At 46.7% G+C, this 26,030-nt stretch overlaps 1 protein-coding gene across 3 annotated transcripts; it reads left to right on the forward strand.

The window, feature by feature from the left end:
- The first annotated feature begins 7,360 nt into the window (after positions 1 to 7,360).
- Positions 7,361 to 25,822, forward strand: LOC130524811 (protein CBFA2T2-like). 3 transcript variants are annotated; one of them, XM_057031257.1, is made up of 11 exons: positions 7,361 to 7,775; positions 17,392 to 17,547; positions 17,654 to 17,895; positions 17,975 to 18,064; positions 19,441 to 19,625; positions 19,701 to 19,954; positions 21,768 to 21,853; positions 22,027 to 22,219; positions 23,711 to 23,779; positions 23,857 to 24,047; positions 24,449 to 25,822. In XM_057031257.1, exons 2-11 carry the CDS (start codon positions 17,415 to 17,417, stop codon positions 24,791 to 24,793), a joined length of 1,788 nt encoding a protein of 595 aa, XP_056887237.1. In that variant the 5' UTR covers positions 7,361 to 7,775; positions 17,392 to 17,414; the 3' UTR covers positions 24,794 to 25,822. The 3 variants fall into 3 exon arrangements, with proteins under 3 accessions (XP_056887237.1, XP_056887236.1, XP_056887238.1); XM_057031256.1 differs by lacking the exon at positions 7,361 to 7,775 and adding an exon at positions 15,481 to 15,911; XM_057031258.1 differs by lacking the exon at positions 7,361 to 7,775 and adding an exon at positions 16,061 to 16,080.
- The last annotated feature ends 208 nt before the right edge of the window (positions 25,823 to 26,030 follow it).

Consider the following 26,030-nt stretch of genomic DNA (forward strand, 5'->3'; position numbering starts at 1 on the left):
CAGGCCGGAGACGGTCCTCCAGGCTGTCACGCTCCCCCTGACCAGGTGTTCGTGGCTCCGTTGCCAGATCAAGCACCTGCAAATCGCAGGTGTGCCCGTCCGCCGGGGAAGGCAGCAACACAGCTGCTCCTGCAGCGTCACAGCAGAGAAGTGCTGGTAGAAGACCTCTCAGATGTTGGATGTAATGTTTATGATAAGACTGTCTGTGGTAGAGGATGTTGTCCTCCTCTGCCTGTCAGTATATACTGTAGGTGGCTGACATTGGGCTTTACGTTGCATTATTATGGCATCTAGGTTGTATAAATGATTCAAAAAGTAATTTATTTTGGAATTTATCTGTATGGTGATACCAAGATATTCCCACTTTACAGTCCTGCTTATCAGACTGCTCCCGTTTGTTGAGTACTGTGGTCTGAAGTTTCGGGAAATCAAGTGGTAAACATCGACTTGTGCAGATGTTCTAACATCTGCTTGCACAGATGCTTACCATGCTGTACGCTGTTGGTTTGGTGACCCAGCAGAATTCATCATTTCAGTCATCGTAGCATGAAATAGAATTCCATCACTTCCCACATACTCACTGTAATCTGGAGCTACCTCATATATGCATATGAGAATGTAGAAGAGTAAATACATTTATTTGTCATTGTTTCAATACTAAATGTTACATTAGATGACCTGTAAATAGGGCCCAAAAAAAACTGTATTTAAGCTTTGGATGGTGTTTAAGTCTTTTGTGGGGGAAATCAGTAAGTCATCTTTGCAAAATATAGACTTTAGTATGTAAAATGAAAACTGCTCTGGAGAATGTACGGTGCGTAATTCCTGCCTGTATGTCTTATATCTGTGTGTGGGCCTGTCCAAGCACTCACTCACTCCTCTAACACACATCTTTGCCCAAACATGGACTTGTTTATGAGAACTATTCATGTTTATGTGCCGACAACCGAGCGCGATCGGTACCACAGCCCAGATCCTGAGGGACGGTTTCTAATTAGCGCTGTGGCCGAAGACGTGGCTACATTGCCGTGGATGGATGTCAATCGGCAGCATACCTGGTGCAAAATCAGTAGTTGCTGAGTTTTGTTTAAGGGCAGTTTATGGTGAGAAGGATTTGGGCATCTGGCTTTGTGCTTGGCCTCTGCACGTGGAAACTTTAAGAAGATGCGGCCAAGCGAGCATGAGAGCCACTCATAAATCTGCAGCCCGTGCAGCCACGGCACGCCACCTTCCCTCTCCCCACATGCAGTTCTTTGACATCCTCGTACGCAGACTTCTAGAGTGTGCTCACCTCTGGTTTTGGCTTTGCGCACATACAAACACCCGTTGCACTCGTGAAGCAGCTGTGTCCCCCCTCTGTGTGGAGACTGTAATAGGAGATCTGAGGGTTTTCCGTGGGTGAGTGGGCGGGTCGGACCTTACTTAAACTAATGGCTCCCAGCAGTGTTGAATAGCCAGACACACTGGAGCCGAGGCCTGAGGTTTTGGAATGCCACTGCCGGCTCAATGCCTGCCTTTCATCGGAACAGAGGGAAGGGGAGAAGGAGAATGAGAGAGAGGAGAGGAGAGAGAGGAGAGGAGAGAGGAGAGGAGAGGAGAGGAGAGGAGAGGAGAGGAGAGGAGAGGAGAGGAGAGGAGAGGAGAGGAGGAGAGGAGAGGAGAGGAGGAGAGGAGAGGAGAGGAGAGGAGAGGAGAGGAGGAGGAGAGGAGAGGAGGAGGAGAGGAGAGGAGGAGAGGAGAGGAGAGGAGAGGAGAGGAGGAGAGGAGAGGAGAGGAGAGAGAGGAGAGGAGAGGAGGAGAGGAGAGGAGGAGAGGAGAGGAGAGGAGAGGAGAGGAGAGGAGAGGAGAGGAGAGGAGAGGAGATATATTTCCAAGACCCTTTTGTTTTGACATGAGGATGCCCAAAACCGAGCATGAAGTGGTCATGAGGTGAAAGCAGTGAAATGAGGGTGTAAAGATGGATGATTAGGTTGTGGACTGAGGGGGAGGTACTACAGGCATGTCTGAGCTAGTAGCATATCAGGAGGGGGTAAAACACCCATTCAGTGCTAATGTGATGAGGTGTGAATTTGTGCTGAGTGAATTAGAAAAGTTCTGGGTAGAGTCTTCTTACACATGCAAGATTAAAAAGACAATGAAAAACCGCGTGATGTCATCTCGCCATCTGCAACAACACATGTGGGTAAAGCTGCAGCAAAAGGCAGAGAAGAAGACAGTGGGCGTAAAAATGAGACAACAGTGAGTTTCAAATTCACTGTCCCCTGAACCAGATGTTCTTCATGAGCTGATCATAAACTGACAAGACTAAACACTTCCTGTTGCCTTGTTCTGTTTATGTTCCCATCTGATGGTCTTAAAAGTTATTATTCGGTGTCATAAATGCAGCTTCCTATAAAACACTGGGCAGCGCCATCTTAAATGCTTTTCCCCATATCACTTCTTGGCTGATCTGGATCCAGCTCAGGCCTGTTCATTAACATTTCTTTAACCAGGCAAAAGTTGCCGTGTCAAGTCTAAAATGGGCCAAACTTGGGTCAGCGTGGTTTGTGGCATCATTAGATGAGCTTCATCATCTTTTGGGAATGAAAAGTGTCTGACAACCAGTGACGGCGTGGTAAGGCGACAGTGCCCAGACATGCTGAGAACTATACAAACAGCCCGGCAAATATAGATGCAAACAGGTAATTAATATTACAAACTAAATTTCCTGTAGTTTTACAAGTTATTACCTCAAATAGGAAAAGGCAGCTCCCTTGAAATATTTAAATATCTTTGTGTTAGTTTGTTGCTTTCAGTATACTCTCATCAGGCATTTGTGATACTAGCACTGGTACAACCAGAGATGTCAACCTGATTACCATGGTCCAATCCTACTCATTACATCATCCAGAAACAATACATACGGTAACGTCTGAAACAAAATCAGTTTATGCTTTGACCTATCCCTTATCAGACCCTACAGTCAGAGAGGAAATAGCCTGCGCTTAGAAGCATCTTACTTAATAACAAACAGAATTTGGCTCTTTTTTTAATGCAAACTGGCTTTTTTTTACAGTAAATGGTCCTCCAGACATGGAAAATGACGTGTTTGTAATAGACGTGAGATCAGACAGGGAAATCTGCAGCCACATTGAATTAGCAAACCTCAGGAGTCTGAACAGGGAAAGGGAGATGCCAGTAAACTGGTTGGAGAAAGGGGGCAGACGTGATAATGCATGGCGGGAAAAATGGCATTATCTTGAATCATTAACTAAAAAGTCATGTTTTATCAGATGCCACAAAAAGGAGAGGAGAATCAGAGAGCAACCCTCTGTTTATGTGCATTTGGAGGTGAATAATCGGATTTGTGTCAGTTATCTGGTACATTTCAATCTAGATATTTATTAACAGGAATTTAGCCTGTTCCACTTTCTGAAAGGACACATTCTGCTTTCATGCTGCATTCACAGGCTGAGTATTCCAGGGACAGTATCATATCACATTGTACCATAATAATTCACCAAACCATTCACAGATCTGGTCAAACATCTTGATTAAATTATCCTCATAAATTCGTATTGTTTTTTTTTTTCTTATCGAGGGCGTCGACTGATGGGAAACTTTGTGTTTGCTTTTGATTCACCGATCTTGGAGGACAGAGTGAGTAGTTCACAACGGTCCTGCCAAACTTGTTCTGGCTGAATTTTCAATTGTGTCTGAAAGGCAAGTTTGATAACTGGAACAAAAGCTACGCTCACATATAATTTGCAGGACGTGGTGCTTGCACACTGTGAAATGGGAAAGATTAAGCTGTTGATGGGAAGCTGCAGCTGGAAAACAAAGCAGCATTGTATTTTTTCAATTAAAACATGTCAATGTGCCTAATTATGTTGTTTTTCACCATAGGAGGACAGTTTGATAAACAGTTGCAGTTATTAATTAGTTGCCAGCCACGGCATTCAGCTTTCTTATGCCTTTATGTTTTGAACCAATATGTATTTTAATGGAAATAAAACAACTTTGGATGTGGTCATCACCCCTGTCTGATTACAAATGGAGGCTCCACTGCCTACATGTGCATGCAGCCATTAGTGGAATATATCAGCATTCATTGTCATGATAATGGCGCTGTAGGGAACTTTTACACTGTAAAGCAGCTACTGATTCAGCAGTGTGAAGGCCGTAGCAACAAATGGAGGTTGCAGTTTTAGATTTTGGTGAATAAAAAACTCGAGTTTAAAGTGTTACACAGTGTTGTGCTGTGCTGTTGTGCTGTGTAAAGTAGCAGACCAACAATGACCAGTACCTGAGGTAGCTCTTGGGCAAATGATGTGATTTTAAAAGCGAGCCATTTTGAGCACACACACACTCTTGACTCTTAAAGACCTTTGATCCTTATTTTCTCTTCCTTATGTGCGCCATAGAAAATGGTGTTTACTCTATCCAAAAGTGGAAGTTTGCAGAGAGAGCGTGTGAACAAAAACAGATGCTGCATATTCTCTTGCTCTTTATCTTTCTCTCTCTCTCTCTCTCTCTCTCTCACACACACACACACACACAATAGCAAACAGCTGCGTAGAGCTCAAGTAAAAGGAAGCTATGCATGTACTTATACTTGACATAAGGCAACTGATGATTCTTTCGGGAGTTTTTGACAGCAGCAATGTTCACAAATCCCAACTGTTACAAAAAGATCTGGATAGCCTTGATAACATTTATCACCCCCCCCACACACACACACACACACATTGTATAATATTTGATCACATCCTCTATTTGCGTTTTTGATTGTTTTTCTGTGCCAGCCACTCTCTGCTGCTCGTGACAGTGCTCCAGAAGTCAACGGGTTTTTGGCCGTGTCGCTGTTGACCATGTGATGTGTATCAGTATTTCCACAGTAATTGCAGTTTTGTTGGAGTTGCAGCCCACCCTTGTCTTAGTGGCGTCTGACATCACCCGGTTGGACTCTTCATGTAGTTGGAAATAAAAATGACCTGCTGCTCATGGGTTGCATCAAAAAGGGAGCCATAATTATCCACACAGGGAACTTCAGTTTGTTGCCCGTAGCCATGGATACATGTATAATGTATTTGCACATATGATGTATGCATCTGTTTCTTGCCTTCTGTCCCCCTCCTTGGTCCTATCTTCCCTTTCCTTTACCCCCTTTACGAGCCTAAGCCCTGCTCAAGGCTTCTTCCTATTAAAATGGAGATTTTCCTATCACTGTTACTTGCTCGGTTGTTTCTGTAACGCACCCCAAGACTGTTAAATCCAAGAAACATATAAATCAGGTTGAATTACTGAATTGAATGGATACCTGTTAATGTCACTTCACAGTGCAAATACAACCAGAAAAATGGTAACATAGGAAACAGAAGCTGTGCCACATGAAATATGTTTCGCACAGAGATGATACAACATCGGCTAATGAATTGGAATTAGAAATGATCAATGATCTCAACGAAAGGAAGCTAACTTTGTTCACAGCTAACATGACTCATAAAAGAGCTCAGACGTGACGAGGATGCCCCAGTCAGCCACCTGCTCCAACACCCAGGTTGTAACATAAATCAGCCTGTTGCATTTGTCCCCTGGTGTCAGTTGCAGCTCACCCCTGACTCTCTGCTGTAGCAGCATGTGGCGTACAGTGCACAGCTTCAGATGCAAGGCCTTCCTCACTTCTTGTTTCCACCCCACCCCCCCCCCCTCCCGTTTGCTTACAGCCACCTGGACCTGCCTGTGAGCCTGCTGGCTGACCAGATGCACCCTGAATGGAACAGGCCTACAAGGAGAGAGAGAGAGAAAGAGAGAGAGAGGGAGAAAGAGAGAGAGGGGAGGGGGAGAGAGAGGGGGAGGTTATTGTGGGTGATTATTCAAATCTATTTTTGACAAGCGCTAGAAGCTTGGGTTGTGTTGCAGACTGCAGCTTAAAGCCAGAAAGCTGCGATGAAAGTCAACTTTTGACCTTGTCAACCAGCTCATATGGTGTTCTTGTTGTGCATTATTGCATGGAAAAAATAAAATACACAGTCAGAATCGGTTGTGCGCCTTGGGGGAAGCTTGAGATATGTCTGTGTCCGGATAAAAGTTATAACTCTTTTCTTATTGTGCTGCAATGAAAGCTGACAGAGGAGGTAAGCTCTCAAATCCTTAACCTCATGAGAGAATCATGAAGAGTAGAAGATAGGAGTTGGTGTTTGCCCATCACATTTGTTTCCTATTCCGTGCTAGAACAAACCGGTAGTAAGAGTGCAGTCTGTCCAAGGACTGATAGAATGGAATGCACCAAGCTGAGTTGGACGGTTAACGTCCTGATCTGGCTGATCGCCAAACTGTTGAGCAAAAGCTGAAGGGGCAACTTTGAAAAATAGGACTTTGTCGCATTTTACCTAACAACACCTGGACTCGACGTGAGTTCCGCGGGGACGCTTGTACCACATAAAATGCAGCGTTTACTCGGCCACGCTTATGTGTCTGTCTACACAAGTGCCTATAGTCTCCCACGTGTTGATAATGTTCGCCCAATTGAAAGTGTAATTGAAAACAGATTAATGCAGTGTTTACCCGAGGCTAAGGCTGATCTTAGCACCATCCTCTGCAGAAAGTGGTTCGAGGCAATAACGGGCGGGAGGGAATGAAGCACTCTGGACGCCCACTCTCAGCCCGGCTTCATTGTCTTAACCTGCATTGGTCTTGGCAGCGGCACCACTTGTGTGTGAGAGGCATAAATCAGGCGGTGATTTAAGTTTAACTCAGTGAAGATAGAGCGCAGATTATAAGAGAGCGGGAGAGCGGAGAAGAATAAGTCATTCAAGCTCCTTGAGTATTCCCCTGTTTGTTGGCTGGCGATGCAGAAGCTGAGGCATTCAGAGGGCTGAGACAAAAGAAGGCATCAATGAAAGAGCCTGGAGGGAGCGGTGGGGGGCGGCCAGTATAAAAACATTTTAAAGGGTGATCCCCTCTTGTGCTGAAAGAGCCCAGGGGAGGGTGTATGGGGAGCAGGCTTGCAAAGGACCCCCACCCTCATACACGCATACAGATGCACACAAACACACACTTTTGTCTCACTTGGCACAATCTCTTGTTTAGCCTTTGGGTGCCAAAGCAATTAGTTATGTTAATTGCAGAGACCATTGATGGTGACTGCAGGTTGAATGGAGCCAGTCATTGGTGGACCATTGGCTGGGATCCATGGGGGGAATGAGGTGGTCCCTGTGTATGTGTGTATGTGTATGTGTGTGTGTGTGTGAGAGAGAGAGAGAGAGACAGAGAGGAAGGCTGACGTCACTCCAGCTCCCATCCCATGAAATCAGTGGAGAGAACAGTGTGTGGGAAAAGAGGGGCGGAGCCAAAGTAGAAAGCAGGGGATTGAGAGGGTGGGAGGCTCAGAGTGAGAGAGAGAGAGCTCAGGAGAGGACGTGGACACTGTGAGAGCAACGGACAGAGAGAAAGGGATCAAAAATAAGAACCATACGGGAGAGGAAGAAGAAGAGAACCTCGCAAGAGAGCGCAGATAGAAAAACAAGTAAAAGACAGAGAGAGAGAGAGAGAGAGAGAGAGAGAGAGAGTCAGTGTTTAGTTTTGCTTTGGGCTGCCTGGTTATCTGCCTCCATCTGGGTGCCATCTGTGTCTCTGGCTCCACCACACCGGCGCTCACATATGTGGGAATGCAAACACATGTGTGACATATGAAGGTGTGGAGTCGCAGGCAAAAAAAAAGAGAGGATAAGGAAGCAAACACACCGCTGCTGACATTCCCAACGGACCGAAGAGTGGACTCTACCAGAGTGGAGGTGAGAGGGCATTTTTTTTTCCAGGGCTGTATTTTTGCGTTCTCTCAACAGTCAGCTATACAGCTCTACCTGTGTGGGGACATGTTCCATGTGGATTATGTGAGCATGTGTGTGTGTGTGTGTGTGTGTGTGTGCGCGCGTTCCAGTCTGATTTCCCCGGACTGCTCGCTGTACTGTGCAGATGGTGCCTCGTTCTTTCCTCTTTATCTCTTCATCCTTGTCCAGCGAGGCAGAAGGGAAGGAGGGATGATTTAGCCAGCCCGTTTCCTTTCAGGATTGCACTTCTGCCGCCACATGGGCAAATCGCTGAAGTTTAGAGGTCATTTTGTCTGGCGTTTGAGATTTTCATAGTAAAAGCGGTGAAACCACCCCTGTCAATATGAATCAAAGTGCTCCAGGAGCTTTTGGTGTCTCAAGATGTAATTTTTGGTGGCGCACAAATGTCTTGGCTGTCTCTCATGAGAGGTTAAGGACATTGTTTGTGCCATCAAACGTTTCCCTGCAACTTCATTTGGAACAAAGGCAGCCGCATATCGAGACCCAGCAGCCGAAACACGGAGCCTTCTGTTGTTTCTTTACTTTGTCAGCCTTACCTCTGATCCCCCCCATCTGCTCCCTCTCCTGCCAAAGCCGAGTCCACCTGGAGGGATGAGGATGACGCGTGGGAGCAGCATTTGTCTGCTTCTCGTCCCGACGCGCAACACTCGCATGTAAACATCAAAAAGCTTCCTCGGCCTGAGAAATGAATTAGCTGATGTGATTGGCTCCATGTGTGCAAAGGGCACATCTCTCGCTCAGCTGTCACTTATTGAGGTACTAATCAGTTTTTCCACATGGTAAGCAGAGCAGAAGTAAATTGCTAAAGAAGACTTGTGCATCTGTTGTACAGTATCTCAGACATATGGGAGGAGGAGGGGAGCTGCCATGACTGTCTTTCCTGCTGTGCTACATGTTAAACACCACTGATATCCGTGGGAAGGTGGAACCCCAGCAGAGTTGTGAATGTTGCATTGTTGTAACGTCTTGGTAACGAGACGCAGATTGCTTCTTCCGCCCCGTGCTCCCTTTGCCTGGTGGGAGAAAACGTGTTTGTTTTTGTGTGCAGCGGAGAAGGTGGAGAAAAGGCAGACGGATCTGGCTAATGTCACATCGGGCCAGGCCATCAGGGAGATAGGAGAGACTATAACCGCCTGCTGCACAGGCTCAGAGCAAAGACCTGCGCCTGCTCTGCTGGACTCTGTCACGGTCCTGACAGCAGGCGCTGCTCTGGATCTGCACACCCATGAATCTGCACGCTTGCTCACAGATTTATTCAGATATTTTTTGCTCCCTGTCCATTCATCCCTCCTGGGCAATGTTTGATGAGAATTCAGTGCCTTTGATTGAGTCTGCGGAAGTTAGCGGACGCTGACACTTGTCATATCTGTAGGCTTCTTGTCTTTGTCATACTTTTTTATCTGTTTAAAAAGGATATGACAGTTTGACTGTAGACAAAGATTTGATGTCATTCCTCTTTTATAAGCACCCCATGATAGTTTTCAAGAAGGATTCAAAATGACATCATTTTTTTTATTTTACAGTACATATACAGTTTGGTTGGAAAATGATCTGATTTAAAGAATACATGCAATTTAAGATTGCAATCAGGACTGGTGTTTAGTGCAAAGCATCAGAGAAGCATCTGTCTATTTTAATCAACATGGTGGAGCAACATTGCACAAGAAAACTGACAAATTATTGCTAAGATTAATGTGCGCTATATTCCATGCATGCTATTATATTTTTAAGATTCAATTTGTTTTAGGTTACAAAAAATGCTCCAGGGCTTTGTCTACCCGGACTCCAGAAACAAGGTTGAATATGCAGCGCCGTTTCAGCCGGGATTTTCCCAACATTTGCAAACAGACGTTGTAATTGTATGGCGTGATCAACGAAGACCAGCGAGATCCTCGAGCGCCAAGCTATTATCTGAAAAATCCAGCTACAAAATACCCCCCATTTTTTCAGCACACAGGCGTCGAATAGAGCAGCTGCTTGGAGTGTCTGATGCAGGAAGTGCTCTATTAGTTCCAGTGGCGAGGGCTGTAATATCAGGCCCCCCTGGGTTCAGTGAGAGGTCCCGCGATTGCACTCGTACGGACATAAAAGTCTTGGGTTGCTGAATCGAGTAGAGCTGCGAAAGAATGTTTCATCGCATCTAACATCTTTCCTGCTATGTCAATGGTGGAGGATTTGTGCAAATTGGGATGTGTCAGCAAGACTGTAACCGAGTCTTAAGCCTCAACCTTAAAGGACTGAGAAGTGATCTTATTTACATTTTGTCTACTTATCCTTAAGTACATGAGTCAGGGGGCTGGGGAGCCTTTAGAGGCTCGGGGGCTTATTTCTCTAATTGTTTCTTCTTTGGGTCAGATGTCCACCATGTGGGATGAGCCTACTGCTAAAAGAAAGATCCAGGCAGAGGCGTCGCATTAGGTCAGGTTTAGGGGGCAAAACTGTCACTCTAACAGTTAATTACAAAATTTTGATAAACCTCTGAGCATTTTTTCCAGTGGTTCAGTGGTGTGACACAGTTGGGCATAAAGATGGGGGCTTTGTTTTCTGCTACGAATGCCAGATATGCTCATTTGCCCTGCCACTGTTTCCACCTGTTTTGTCTAACTATAAGCTTAGCACCAGCCCTCCGCTGTCACCTGGTGGTGGGATGCAGTACTGTATGAGGTTCAAGGATCTGAAATAAAGCTACTGGTCAACAGTCAGTGTTTAACAAGACTTTCCCATTGTAAAGCCTTCAGAGCAACATGGTACCAAGAAAAAAGAGACACTGTGCCCTGAAATGCAAAAGGACACTGATAAGCTCCATTCAAACAGCCTCCTGCCCACACATTGACAAACATACACTCATCCTCCGCAACCTAAATCTCAGTGTCATTGTTTTGAGCACAGCTGGCCTCTTTGTTTTACTTATCTGCCTCATTCAGCGACTGTTGAGCTCTGCTCTTTTATTCAGCTAGGCTAAGCTACCCAAGGGGCTGTTTGCAGGCTCCACCAGTGAGCCTGTGTTCTGTCTCTCTAGGCTCCTTTTATAAGATACACGACCTCCTTAAAGAGCACTAAGCAGCATTTTGATGTGTTGTATAAAGTGAGAGAACACCTGCTCGACCCTGATTCACTGCATGACCAAAACACGACCGTAAACACTCCCGTGTCAGATGCTCTGGTACTTTCCACAAATATTCCACAATTTTGTGAATGATCTTTTCCTTTCCTGCTTTTTGATGCTTTTTGATTATATGATTCACTTCCAGTGTGCGTCATAGCATATTTGCACAATCAAGAAAATTCAAGAATGGCCCAAAACGTGGAAATATTACAAGAACACTGCAAAAGCTCAGTGGAATTTGAGATGGGTTTTCATTGTCAAACGTGACTTTAGGATATATGCCTTCCCCAATCACAGCCAAGGCAAAGCAGTCTGCTCATTCGTTGACAGATACTCATTCCAGCACAAGCACAGACCCATGAAGACCTTCCTTAGAGTCATGAATTTATTGCTGGTTGGGATCTCGTCTCTGCACATGCAGGCTAAAATCGAGGCCAACCAACTGCTCAGGGGAAACGGGACATATGTTTCAAACGCTTAAAGAGGGATCCTCTAACGACGCCCATCAACTCAAATATTTTACTGTCAGTGTAAATGTCATGTAGCATTGTAGCAGACAACATCTGGTGAGCCCATTCCACTGCCGAGGCCTCTGACACCTGGCCTGAAGCAGGACGCTCTGAGTCTCTGCTCTGGATTCTCACGTCTGGAGCTTTTTTTTCCTTTTTTTTATGGACTGGTGTAACTCACAAGTTACAGCATTTGCCTGCTAATGTAAGTCTCAGGAAGACTTGAGCTGACAAAAAGCAGCGCTTTGCCTGGCTCCACCGTAAGTTGATTGTCCGGGTTTATGATGTAGAGGAGCCACCCGGTCTTAGTTCTCCAGATGCACAGGATCATCGCTCGGTATCATGGGAGCTCTGTAATTCACATTTGACATCATGCGATTTTGTTTTTAATGATGAGGATGAACATGCAGGTAAGGAAAAGAAAATATAGATAACAGAAGTGCTTTTTTTCCCACATGAAAGCGTCCCCTGGCTCGTGATGATTGATGGGCAGGATAACCAATTAGTCACAGAGAGGTGAGAAGGGTTGTAACCAGATAGGCAGATAATTTACTGGCCTGGGAGAAGGCGGACTGGTGTGAGAGAGTCCTTATGTCACAGCATTCACGGCCCGAGTTCTTGATTGACAGGTTCGAGCCGTCCCCGTTATGTCACAGTTGTTGATGATGTGGGTGTGTGTGTGTGTGTGCATACGCCTGGGGCAGACCGTTTCCCAGGTGTGCGTGTGTGTTTTCAGGGATTACCGATCTTCCTCTGTTCAGATGATGACAGAGCTAACACCTGTTAAAGGAGGGCAAAACATAAACGCGTTGACATAAGGCTAATTCGAGCCCTCGTGGCCCAGCTGTATTTGACTCTGGCATGCACATGTGTGCACGTGGTCACCGAAGGCAGCGACAGGGGCCAAGCAAGGGGAATTTTACCTACATTTGGATTCAGTCATTAGGGTATGGATGTGTGTTTCGGTACAGGCTGGTTGAAACCGCAGGGAAAATCTCCAGTTGTGTCTGGGTTTCTCACCAAAAATGCACGACCGCATTATAATTAGCCCGCAGAATTCTGGCTCCCATGAGCGGTCCTGATTGCAAAATCCAGAAGTTTACCCTCTGAACTAAACATGTTGCTTTTTCCATTTTCAAAATACGTGCACAAGTTTCCACATCACTCACATGGATTTCGGAAATGAGGAACAGCCTTATGAGATGTTAGTAGGAAAATCTAGAGTTTTGCAAGCAGCACGAAGGAGTTTTAATGAAAAATGTGCTGCTTCACAACCCTAAAACTAAACTCCCAAACAACTAAATGTGCAAACATTATAAGCTGTGCCTCATATATCATAAGTATGTTATATCTACAGGAAAAAAGGCTTTCTAATTATTGAGATGGCTCTAGTGTGAGTTGTTTGACCTTATTACAGAAACGATATGGTTGCCAAAGAGCAGCAATAAATAAAAACACACATTCAGATGACTATCCAGTGCTCCTTTGGGAGGTGTAAATCACAACCTTGCATGTCTCCCTGCAGTCTGACCTCATGCACACGTGGACACTGTTCTCTCTGCTAAGCCACTGCCAAACCTCCTCCGCTTCCAGCATCTCATCGTTGTGCCTCTTTTACTGCCCATTCTTACTGGGTTTTTTCTTCTTTACAGCTGACGCCTGCCTTTCTGTTAGCCCTGTATTTCATCCCCCCCACTAATGATATTTCCATCTCTGGGTTGCTCGATCGCTGCAGAAGTGTTATTGTCATCATCTCAGTAAGGGACGAGGGTTCGCAACGTCTCCTTTCGCTGTCACATGTGGAACTGAGGATCCAGCTGCGTCTCGCTCCCCACCCACTTCCCCCACTTTAATTTCTCTTATGCTCCCTTTTACTGCCACCTCCTCATCCCTCCTCTCCTTTTAGACCGAGGAGCAGAGTGTTGACATTGGGGTTGGTCCAAATATGTCGTCTACACGGCTGAGAGGTGGTAACGAGAGCCAAGAAAAACAGCCTGGCTCGGAGTCTGACAGCTAGACTTGTCTGTCGGATGAAACCAAATAAAAACTGCATTTTGAATGGTTATTCTGTTATTATCGCCCCTCCTCCATCACCCACTGCTACATGCGTCCCATTGTCTTGAATGTCTGCATCTCTACTATAACAGCAAATTACAAATATGCCAGTTTCAAAGACAAAACTGAATGTGAAAAATATATATCTGGATTCAATTAGGAGACACTGACGTTCATCTCTGTCTTAATTATTATTTCTCATGTTATTATTCTATCCCGAGCCTCCCCTGTTGGTTTGTTCGTATTTATGCAATGAATTCATGTGGGCTGGAGGTTGCTCAGTACAGTAATTAATTAAGCATAATTTACGGACATGATTAAAGGACCCATGTCATCAAAGATTTGCATGCAGCTCTGAAGATCAATGTTTTGTAACTCCTTCCTAAATATCAGGGGACCACTATATTTCGAGAGGTGTCCCAAGAGAGCACTAAAAATAAATTAAACTGATTGAATTTAACAGAGGGCGACATGCGTCTCTTGATTTCAGTAATTTGACTCCTGACACACACACACAGAGGCCACTAAAGTGCCATGAATCTGCTTTAATGCTGTGGAGTTACAGCAACAACCTGACTCTGACACAGACCAGCACTGATCAATTATAGGTTTTAAGCTGATCTTTGTAGGATCTGAGCTGTTGCATGCACGTGTGTCTGTGTGTGTGCATGTGTGTGTGTGTGTGTGTGTGTGTGTGTGTGTGTGTGTGGAGGTCAAGAGGGACTGCACCACAGAGGAACAGATGTGTGCTGTATTGTGGTGGTGTGTGTGGACGGATGGGGACCAGGTGCAGCCTTTGTCTTCGCGGCATTTAAGTCCACTTGCTTGCATTCAGTCGCCCTGCGCCTCCCCTCTGCAGCCTCCTCCTTCCTTGGAAGGAGTGTGTGTGCGTGTGTGTGTGTGGAGGAGGGGAGTTGCCTTTGGCTTTAGAGCAGGAGGCTCCAGCAGTCCCTTCCCTTCTCTCCACCCCTTCCTTCTCTCTCACAGGTGACTGTTGGAGGTCCCAGCTGGCCAGCTTTTGCCCGATTAGATCCATATGGTACAGGGTGTGTAGGAAGGGGGGGGGGGGACAAAATGTTGGATCATTAGTTGGATGGGTGCTTTAGCAATTGTTAGCATCTAGCTTTTTGCTGCAAGTTTCAGGACTTTCTCAGTCCCAGCTCTGGAGCTGATTTACATAATATTTTACTTTCAGTTATATGTTCGTTATATTATATTATATAGTCAGGACACCACATAGCTGCAGGTGTTCGGTTGATGAGGCTTGAATATTTAAATTTAAAACAACTGACTTCTGCAATGATGGCAACAAACTGACAATTACGTGATCCATGCCAAAATCCTAAATCCTAAAGATTCAGTGTTTTTTTTCAAGGCCTTTATTTTATATCTATAATGATTTTTTTCTCCTTAAAACATAATTGCTGAGAGAAACTATAGTTTCCAACTTTGTGGCGTTCTTAGCGATCCGTGAGCCTGGGAGGCCACGTCCTAAACAGTCCTAATTGTCTCTCTGCTCAGTGATAAATGAGTCAGGCCTGTGTTACATCTTCTCACACCTCATCTGCAGTGACAGTAGAGCGATAGCAGAGTACCCACACAATCTCTCAAGAGCAAACACATGCCAGGGAGTCTAAATGTCACAGTTAAACAATTGGACGGACAATCCTTACATAACCATGCACAGCACAAGATCTGTACTTGGTCAAATCCTGCTGTCTTTTTCTTCTCCGTGCTCTGAATGAACACCTGCAGCGTGATTGGAGCCGCTGGGGCGTTTCAACGCAGTGTCATCTGAGGCTGAACAAACAAGGCACACCTGCCTAGCAACGAACAGCCACAGGTGCACGAGTCTCCCCCGTCCCTGAAATTACGCCAAACCAAACCAGGAAACAGAAAAGTGATCAAACTCTGCACGTAGTGTCAGTTGGATGTGAAAGAACCGCGAGCGCCTGCAGCTACAAATGTTCCTTCGGGCAGAACGCGTGGGCGGATGAATCCTTCTGTTTACCGGCGCTTTTCACCGACGTCGTGCGTGTGTTGTGCGTGCGTCACGGTTTTTCCGCGGCCCCGTCCATGCGCGTCGCGCAGCTTTATCTCCCTTTGTTCCATTAGTGCCTGGATGACAGGTGGTATTCTGACCAGACAGCCATCTCCCTCGAAGCTAACATTTCACCTGAGTTGACATCACATCAAATTAATGCAAACTCTGTGCATGTCAGGCACGTGCACGAGCAAGCCCGTCTGTGCCAGCTGCCCCTCCCCGACAGTCCTGTCATTATACGCGCTGGACTCAGGTGCTCGCAGGACAGATGAAGCCATTCGGCTATGTATGCCGCCTAATTGACAAGCAGCAGCAACTCTCTGTGGGCTGCCAGAGCCGCATGCGCGCCCACCTGATGTCTCCCGGTTAGTTTGTTACCTCCGGCGCAGCCACGAGGACGCGCTGCACAAGCACAGCTGCACGACAATGTGTTTGCGTCTGCCGGGCAAGTTTAAGCGACGCGCCATCCCGCAGAGACGCCGGTTCACCATCATTTAGGACCGATTCACAGTAGTTGCTGTCATTTCTGCAGAGGTGTTAAGTTGTTTGCATGTTGACGCGCACGTCCCTGTGATGCTGTTGTTGAGAGGCTGTTGTATCAAAGCGATGGAGGCAGAGAGTTATACTTAATGCAGCTCTATGCAATTTGTCCTAACAGCATAGCAGCGTAAATAGGGGTTTGATCGGGGTTTTTTGAAGCACATTTTCATGCTTGGAGCCAGTTTTATTATGAATTTATCAGCTGCAATTTGCTCTGTTTGAGCTGTGTCTAGTTACCCACTAACAGCTTAAGCATTTACAAACTGGGACCCTCATGGCCATGCAGAGTTCATAGTAGTGAAAAAAAGTTATCAAGGCTGCTATTGAAAGACAAAATGGCCCTAAAACCATGAATCCGCATTTAAAAGGCTGCACTCTGCTGACCCTTGACCCTAATGACCGCACTTGTCTATTACTCGTTCATTCTAGAAGCCGTTAGAAAAGTCTGATCCACTTCAAATGGAGCAGGAGAATGGGGGATCAAATTCACGGATCTCTGGGAGACAAAGGCGGCTTCTGATCCCGCCTCTCCCCACCACCACACGCCCACTTCGCTCTTCCCGTACTCCTTATCTGGTGGTCTCATTCAGCTGCAATAGCATATTGAAAAGTGGCGTTTAACATTCAAAAGCTTTGTCGATCTTGTTAGCAAAGCGTGAAATATCCTCGTCCCTTTCTCATTCCGCCTCCCCGCCTCCCTCTCATGGCTGGTGGTGGTGGTGGGGGGGGGTGCATTGAGGGGGTCATTCTTCTGCCGCATAATAGGCTTCTTCAGCACTTCTTCTGTTATTGATCTGAATGGTCGGGAGTGAGGGGCTAAACTTTAGACATCTGGCTCTTTGATAGGGTGGGGTTGTTGGTGCCCTGGCACTGCGTTTAGCATTGGTGGTGGTGGGTGGGGGGGAGTTTTTGTTTTCTTTTGTGGTCCTAAAGTTTTGAATTGATATGAGCTAAGTAAAATGAAAGCAGTTAATGATTGCTAGTGTGTCTTGAAAAGCTGAAGAACAATTGTTTTCTCTTCATTTTTATTATTACTATTAGCTCTTCCAACATGGAAGGTGTGTGTGTGTGTGTGTGTGTGTGTGTGTGTGTGTGTGTGGGGGGGGGGGTCGTTTCAGTCTACTCGACAGCAGAACACCGTTGCCCAACAGCTTCTACAGCTTCTGGCTAAAATCTGAAGCTGGCCGGGGTGAACTGGAAAGCCAACCTTCGCACAAAGCAGCAACATTTAAACCATCGAATGAAGTCGTAGTTTCTTGTTTTTCTCTATTCGCCCTGAACTCAGACTCATTCCTCTCTGCACAGACAACAGAGAGAAGAGCCCTGCCATGCCCGGTTCTCCTGTGGATGCTAAGACTCATTCCAGATCAGCCCCCAGTAGCCTCGCCAGTTCCACCATGCCACCCCTGCCTTCCGTCAACCCCAGCGGCCCTCGGCCAGCCTCCTTCTCCACCACAGCCTGTAAGGGCCACATTGATTTCTTTGTTCCTCATGAATGTGGAGATCATGTCTGGCCTTCTTTCTATATTTTGAGTCCACTTCCATATTCCTCTTTTGTTCTTTAAAGTGACCAATGGGAATCACCATTCCCCGCCGACCCTGAATGCAGTGCCCTCCCCACCGCAGCGGTACAGCAACGGGCCATCCTCTTCCTCTTCTTCATCACTGGCGAACCAGCAGCTGCCGGCCACCTGTGGGGCTCGCCAGTTGAGCAAGCTGAAGCGCTTTCTGACTACGCTGCAACAGTTTGGCAATGACATTTCCCCCGAGATCGGAGACAACGTCCGGAGCCTTGTGCTGGCCCTCGTGGTAGGTGCTTCCTCACTTGGGATATTCTGGCATCAACATGGTGCATTTTGTGTTGATAAATGCTTTCTTTGTCCTCCAGAATTCAACAGTAACCATTGAGGAGTTCCATTCGCGGCTTCAGGAGGCCACCAACTTCCCACTGCGGCCATTTGTGATCCCGTTTCTCAAGGTAAACGCATTTTCCCCACATTTTTTACTTTCCAATTTCCTACTGAATTGCATCCGTTGTGCAGGAATAAAGTCATTTCTTGCTAGCTAAAAGATTCTGTTTTCATTTTTGCTGCATTTTTAAATACATTTGGTCTGTTTTCTATTTAAACATACTGCTTCAATGCAGGTAACAGAATCAATTGAAATATGTGTGTTGACTTGTTAAGAAGCCTCTCGAGCCTCAGTGTAACAACGAGAGCCTGCAAGAGCATATGTTTTAGCAGCTCGCTAAAGCTGCCCATAAATCTTTGCACACAAGCAGGCTTTTTTTTTTAACACTTACCTCTTTCTTAACTCTGGAGTCTCTCCATCTGTCTGTCTGACAGTACTGAGACAAGAATCATCTGTTCCCTTCCTTCCACAAATAAATCTTGTGCGATTACAGTCCCCAAAACCTGTTCAAGCTAGAGAAAAGATTCTGAGACTATGAAATGTGGACAGATGGGGCAAAGTCATGGGTTGAGGAAGTGGAAGAAAAGGGAACGAGAGAGAGGTGGTTGAAGAGGAGTGAGGGAAAAGTGGGAACTCGGAAGTGTGAAACATGCCCATAAAGTGTTCCCCCTCCATTTTTATGAGCTTCAGAGTGCCATATGGAGCTGCTGCTCCATTAAAAGAGCATTCAACTGCCAAGGCATCGGCAATCTAACGCTCGCCCTGCTGAACCCGGAGAGCCCTCAGCTCAGGCTGACACGCAGCACATGTGGTTGCTAGCTGCAGCCTCGGGGAAGAGAGGAAAAGCAAAATAGTATTGCAGTGTTATGGATATCAGCTCTTAAAAAAGGTACAACAAATAGGGTAAGTGCCAGAGAAGGTATCTACAGATCATCCACAGGTCAGATTTAAGGAGCAGGGGTGCACATACATAGAATCTGTGAGTTGGTCACAGGAGGAAGCTTGTTGCCTAAAAACGGGTGTGAGGAAGTGCTGTAATGGCAAACACGCTGGAGTCTGCTCCCAATTATGGAAATGCGGGAAACAAAAGAAGGTCAGCAGAGGGAGCAAATGTGCTCTCTGAATCATTTTCAGCTCTCTGACCTTTCTTGCCTCTCTATTATTGTGCACGTCTACGCTGTTAACTGAATTCAGCTGAGCTTCTGTCAAAAATCACGTCTTTTATCGTGTCTGCTTGATTTTCAACGTGTGACAGTATGTCTGATTCCAACACGTCTGGCCTAATGCTAGATTACATACTTCGAGATTAATAATCACATTTGATATTAAGAATCATTTTAGAACTTTATAGTCAGGGGCTGGAAACAGCATCAGGACCTCAGTGTCTCTCCTCCCCAAACCGGCCATCCTCCTGAAAATCAACCTTCTTTTTTCTGTTTCCAGGCCAACTTGCCTCTTCTCCAGAGGGAGCTGCTCCACTGTGCACGGGCAGCCAAGCAGACCCCAGCCCAATACCTGTCCCAGCATGAGCACATCCTTCTGAGCACCACCATGGCTTCCTCTCCGGACTCATCAGAGCTGCTGATGGAGCCCCCAGAAGTCGGTACCAAGAGACACAGCCCTGCGAGGTGAGGATGCAATAGACCTTTCCTCCAGCAGGTTTGAGTTGTGGCCCCTCTTCCAACGGCTGCTCTGCTCTTCAGAGGGAAAGAGAATGGTTTCCACGAGCGTCCACCCGTGGCCCTTGAACCCGCAGCAAAGCGCATCTGCACCATCAGCCCCGCTCCTCGACACAGCCCTGCCCACCCGCTGCCGCTGAGCACCCAGCTTCACCCGACCCCTCCACCTCTGCAGCATTACGCCTTGGACGACATCGCAGCGCCACACATCCTCCACCGCGAGCACAGCCAGCGCCTGTTGGAGATCCGGGAACTCAAAGACAGGCCCAGGCTACCTGGTACGTGATGCAAAACTACACTTCACGCGTGTCTACGCTCACACGGAGATTCGCCTTTTCACAGATGACCCTTAAATAACAGAAAAGCGCTGCTGTTTAGAGGGTCTGTAGGAAAATATTTGTCATTAGTGACCAAAAAGGATTCAAGATCAAGAGGCTGTTTTGTTTTCTTGCTCTAGCCCTTTTGTGGTCTCTGGAAGGGTGCTGGAGCCTAGCCGACCTACATATGGGCGAATGCAGGCTCCACCCCTGAATGAGTCCCCAGCTCTTTGGGAGCAATTTTGGGTTCAGTATCTTGCTCAAGGGAACCTCAGCATTGCTCTGAAGGTGTTCTGGCATCTCCCCTTTCTATTGTTCTGTCCGCATCAGGTCTTGAACCAAGAACCCTCCACTTCTTAGCCCAGTCCTCAACAGGCTGAGCTAGCACCGCCCCATTAGCCTTCCATTATGATTATACCAACACCGTGTAAGCAAGCAGCATCTAATATGAAAATATATGCAAACATGTAGGCCATGTATTTTCTGAGATCAGCGATGGGTGGTCTCGGCATTTTTAGAAGGTCTTGTATATCTCAATAGTCATTGTGTGTATAAACAGAACCACGCAGAGCAATGGACTTCATCTTCCCTCCATTTGGGGCTTGTCAGCACACAGTGGAAACAGCAGTAGCTCAAAGACACATGTGCAGAAACACACCTTGATATGTTCATGGTGGAGGTTGCTGTGTTTATGAGGCCTTAGACTGTTGTCTGACAGCCTCCCGCCCGCCTGCCGCCACTTAACTCACAGGCAGGCTTGCACACACACACACACACACACACACACACACACACACACACACACACACACCCGCATACACCAGTCCTTACGCTCTTTGAACTGCCGAACGCTGATGAGAACCAGAAGAAGGGAGGAGGTCACGTGGAAGGCCCTACTTGTGTGTGTGTGTGTGTGTGTGAGAGTGTGCATGTGTGTTTGTGTCTGTGTGCGCGCGTCACTACATTATAAGAGTTTGTGGTTTGTAAAATTAACCATTATTTAAGATATTTGTGGGTCCTGCTTGCAGACATCCAAAAACTATTAATGCTCTGAAACGAACCACCGCCTATAGCTTGCATGCATAAGAATGCATGTGTGTGCATGTCCATGTGCACACATGCATGCACACATGCATGCGCGTGTGTCCTCACTTGTAAGGGTCCACAGTGAGTGTCAGCACGGCTGGTTGTGTTTAAAAGTGGAGCCGCTCCACTCAGCCTGAGTGTCTCCCTACTGGAATGCTGTGAGCTCCAGGAGGGGAGGTGCTAAAGTGTGTGTGCGTGTGTGCGTGTGTGTGTGTGTGTGTGTGTGTGTGTGTGTGTGGGGTTGACAGCTGACTTCCAGATGTGCTGGAAGTCTGCTATGCATCACAGGCCCTCTCCTTCTTCTCTTTCAGCACACCTTTTTTTAACAACTTGCATCTTTATCATAATATTTCCTAAAACTCTATATATTTATGTTGTAATCATAATATATTTCAAATAATTACATACTTAACGATTATTTAAAAGGATTTAAAATGAACATAGACTGCAGAACTGAACTGAATCACAAATGAAATAGCTCGCCAGGGCCTTGAACCTGAATTCCCCCTCTCCTCTTTATAGTTTTATTGCTCCACTTTATTGATATTTTATCTCAATCCAGCTTCAGGACTACACACACTCACACACACACACTTTTGTATCGATGCTATTCATTGTGGCTTCTGTTACATCAAGTCAGATGCTCATCTAAAGGGCCTGCGGTCTGTCCTGTGTGTGTTTTAATCAGGCACTAATGGGGGATACCGTGAGGAGCCAGTGGACCACAGGCTGACAGACAGAGAATGGGCTGATGAATGGAGGCATCTGGACCATGTAAGTCTGCAGACAGACACCACTCCAGCTAATGGCTTCTGATAGTGAAAGCACGCAGTTTATTTCAGGAGGGTGTTTTTACTTCTCACAGCCATGTGGTGATATTTGGAAGACATTTCTCCTCCTGGCTACCATGATCAATGCCCGAATGAGCTCCTTCTTCCATCTTGTAGGTGCTGAACTGCATTGTGGATATGGTGGAGAAGACGCGGCGGTCCGTGAGCGTGCTCAGGCGGTGCCAGGAGTCAGACCGCGAGGAGCTCAACTACTGGAGACGGCGCTCCAATGAGCAGGAGGACCCACGCAAGGGAGGCTCTGGCTCAGCGCCCTTCTCCAAGACACACAGCCCACACTCGGCAGAGTCGGGTGAGTACCGCACTGGCTTTTCACTCATGTGGGCCACAGAAACCTCAAGAGTTGTCGTCATTCCTGTGATTGGCGCCTATTGTTGTCCACAAGAGGGGGATTTATTTATTTATGTTTCATGTATGCTGGAATGGACCCAGACCAGTGGAAGTCTGTTAGTTATTACAGGTTACGCTAATTGCTGCCATTTTGTGGCCTCGCTGTTTTATTTGTCCAGGTTTTCGTGATGCCCACCCTTAACTTGTGCAAAATTCCGTGTGTGTGTGTGTGTTTGTGTGTGTACGTGCGTGTGTGTGTGTGCGTGCGTGCTCCTCATGAGGTTTGGATAAGGAGCTCTTGGATTATTGCTGATGTGTGATGTCATTAGCCTGGACTTTTGATACAATCCCTAAAAAAATGTGTTATTACTAAAACCACCAGGGGAAAAAAGTTATTTAAAACTAATGGGAATAAAATGTGGGCTTTTCATTGAAAGCTGATGAGTGTCACGAAACATTGTTGAGATTAAAATGAATGTGTGTGTTCTTTACCTCTCTCGACACACATGTGTCATGTTGAACTTTGATCACTCTTCCATTGCACTGATCTGTAAGGACACCAAATGACCCAGAAAACAACATATGTTTGAAGTCAATTTGTGCAGAAATAGATTAGAAGTTGCATTTTTTTTAAAGTCCAAATGCTGCGTGTGTTGCTGAGTCTCATCTGCGTCGTCCCTCCCTCTAGTGGACACAGATGGTACTGCAGAATCGAATCATGCCACGTCGGTCCGTCTCTCGTCAGTTAGTCCTCCCTCAAGTCTGCTGTGTATTGGCACGGTTTTGTGCGCCAGCTTTGCCATCCCCCTGCTGGTGCACAGTCACAGACAGGTGCCAGGATTGGCCTTGGCCATATCGGGCACAGAAGGGCCATGCTGCCATCCTGCAGGCTCAGGGACCCAGAACTGGCTGCCTCGCCAGAACACCATCTGGGCTCCCGACCAGGAAGCCTGCGCGGGCTCGGGCTGAGTAAGACTGTAGAGGGGGTGGAAATGCGTGCAGGTTTGCTTGAGACGAAAGGAAGCAAATGAAAGAAAAGGGCGGTGGAGCATATACGAGCTGGGCAAGGAGGAGATGAGGCAGGTGGCAGCATTGGAAAGCCTGCAAACGCTGTGGGGCTGGATTGGGATGCACAGAAAGAGACATTTGTAGGGAACAGGCAGAATGTTGACACAGCTTGTGGGTGCGTAATTCCCTCCAAGTCAAACACATTCCTTTCTAAAGCTGTCAGATCTCAGATCAGTCCCAGACTCTGACAAACAACTGTTGTGCGGCAAAGATACGCAGACAAGGTCGCATCGAGCACCATATTAATGAAGGACTAGACGATGAAGAGCGCGTCGCTCTCCCCAAGCACCTGCCACTTTGAGCTGTGTGTCACGAGGTCAGCCATTGGGACAGCGTCTTTAAGCCCGTGCAGGTGATAACACCTTCCGCCTGTGCTTCTCTGCAGACTCCCAACGCGACTTTGCCCAGCGGCCGGGCTCAGCATACGTTACCGATGAGATCTGGAGAAAAGCCGGTAAGGAGAGCATCTGACTGACAATCACAGCATGAAGTTATAAGGAAGCTAATGCTCGTCTTCCCCCGATCGTTCAGAGGAGGCCGTGAACGAGGTGAAGCGCCAGGCCATGGATGAGGTCCAGAAGGCGGTGGCGGAGGCCGAGCAGAAGGCTTTCGAGATGATCGCAGCCGAGAGGGCAAAGATGGAGAAGACTTTGGCCGAGGCGAAGAGGAAGGCTCAGGAGGATGCCATCATGATAATCAACGAACAGGAGGACTCCAGTGAGGTGAGCAGGGACACGCAAGACAGTGGAGATGAAAAAGACAATGAAAGTCTTCCAAAAGCATCATCACCTCTTTTTAAATTCATGCCAAAGCTGCTGGTCTGGCTTCACTCGACGCCTTTTCTTTGAATCTCAAAGTATTGACAAAGTCCAGAAGCTTTTGGATGTTTGCACTTTAGAAAGACTTTGGTTGGGAATCACCAGAAGCCCCAATCCAACTTAAATCTCCGGGACGATCTTGTATTTCCCAACGTATGGTTAGCATCAGAAGAAGTGGTTTAGCGAGGCTTTCTTTTGAGTGACTCTCTCAGCATTGCAGCTCATCATGACTGAGCACATGTCGACCTGCGATATGGCTACGCTCAGAACTAATAAACTAATATGGCTGTGTTTGTTCTCCTCAGTGTTGCTGGAACTGTGGCCGTAAAGCAAGCGAGACGTGCAGCGGTTGCAACGCCGCTCGCTACTGTGGCTCCTTCTGCCAGCATAAAGACTGGGAGAGGCACCACCTCATCTGCAGCCCAGGCCTTCAGGCTCAGCCCAAACCTGTGTCCGCCATCACTGCAGGCAGAGCAGCGGCGGCGGCGGCGGCGGCGGCAGCTGGGGCGTCTCCTGTGGGATTGGCTGGGGGCAAGGCCCCAGACAGCGTTCCGTCTGTCTCCAGCCCCGGTGGAGAGAAGACAGCGGTTGCTTCTCGCTCCTCCACGCCGTCCACCCCAGCCTCAGCCCCCGAAACCAACGGACACTAGGCGGCGAAGGACATCTGATGTGAACAGACCTGCCTCTCCTGGTTTTTACTGGGAAAGAACAGCAGGAGGGAACAATATTCAGGTTGAAATGGGATAACAGATCTTTTTTATCATGACCTTTGGCAGGAAAAGGACGAAATCTGGATTGAGATTTGAGTAATCTGTCCACCGGGATCGTGGCATCAAACTCAAACACATCACGGCAGCACGTGCTTTGATAAGGGCCAAAAGTCCAGTAAAACCAGTGGCTCTCCAGTATACACACATTATTTGCTCGCCACACTTCTTGTCTTCTTGCAGAAACTTTGTGCCGTCAGTGAATATTGTACAGTGTTTTTCTTGTCAAAGCAATATTAAAGTGAAGGTTTTAGGCTTTCTGCTCCTGCGTCACCAAAGTTTCCACTCGCCAAGAGCCGCTGTCGTTACCTGTAGCCACCTGCGTGGGAAGGATGAGATAATTATACGCTAACCCCGCATCGTATGTACGCTTTTAACGTAAAGATCTAGCAAAAACACGAAAAAGACACTTTTAAAAGAGGTAGAGAGGGAATAGTGCAGGGAGATGCAGGGAAAGACTTTATTTTCTGGTTGCAGTTTCATGTCTGGCACTTGTTCGCGTCACCTGCTACGTACAGTCAGGTGTTGCTCGGAAGATTCCGCCAATGCGACATTTGCATCATCATCCTCCTCATCCTCATCGTTTTGGTGGGGGTTTAGAGCGACACCTACCGTCCAGCAGAGAATCTCAGGAGCTAAACTGTATTTTAATGTACAGATCGTTCTGTTTTGTTTTTGCTTCTGTCACACTTAGATTGAAGTCATGAGTTTTAGTGAGAAGGTCTGTCATACATTGTTCTTTGTCTTTCTTTCTTTGTGAAATGACTTTGTAAAGAATACTATGAAAGAACGCCTTTATTTAGAGTCACGATTTCCTTCGTCCTTTAAAAATGTTCTTTTGCTACGAAGCCTAAGTTCCTATGAAAAAAAGATATCTTGACATGAAGAAAATAAATAGCATTGCAAAAGTGATACTTTTCTCTTCTGTTTGACTGAAATTTTCCTGGAATGCACACAGACTATGGTGCAAAACATAAAGCAAAAGTCCCTATCCTACTCTTCTATGGTAAATAACAAATAAAAACAAAGAAAATTGGTGTTTGATGTTTTGCATAGTCCAGAGGCTGCAGCTAAATGAGTTAGTCAGTGGCTTTCAGCTGTCTTTGCTGTCTTAACATCA

This window comes from Takifugu flavidus, chromosome 4 (assembly GCF_003711565.1).
Source record: "Takifugu flavidus isolate HTHZ2018 chromosome 4, ASM371156v2, whole genome shotgun sequence".
In the NCBI taxonomy this organism is placed as follows: domain Eukaryota; kingdom Metazoa; phylum Chordata; class Actinopteri; order Tetraodontiformes; family Tetraodontidae; genus Takifugu; species Takifugu flavidus.

Coding starts and splice junctions, on each gene's coding strand:
- LOC130524811 (XM_057031256.1), top strand. CDS start 15,815: ATGAAGCCATTCGGCTATGTATGCCGCCTAATTGACAAGCAGCAGCAA. Junction 17,896..17,974: donor GCCTTGTGCTGGCCCTCGTG/GTAGGTGCTTCC, acceptor TTTGTCCTCCAG/AATTCAACAGTAACCATTGA. Junction 19,626..19,700: donor AAGAGACACAGCCCTGCGAG/GTGAGGATGCAA, acceptor TCTGCTCTTCAG/AGGGAAAGAGAATGGTTTCC.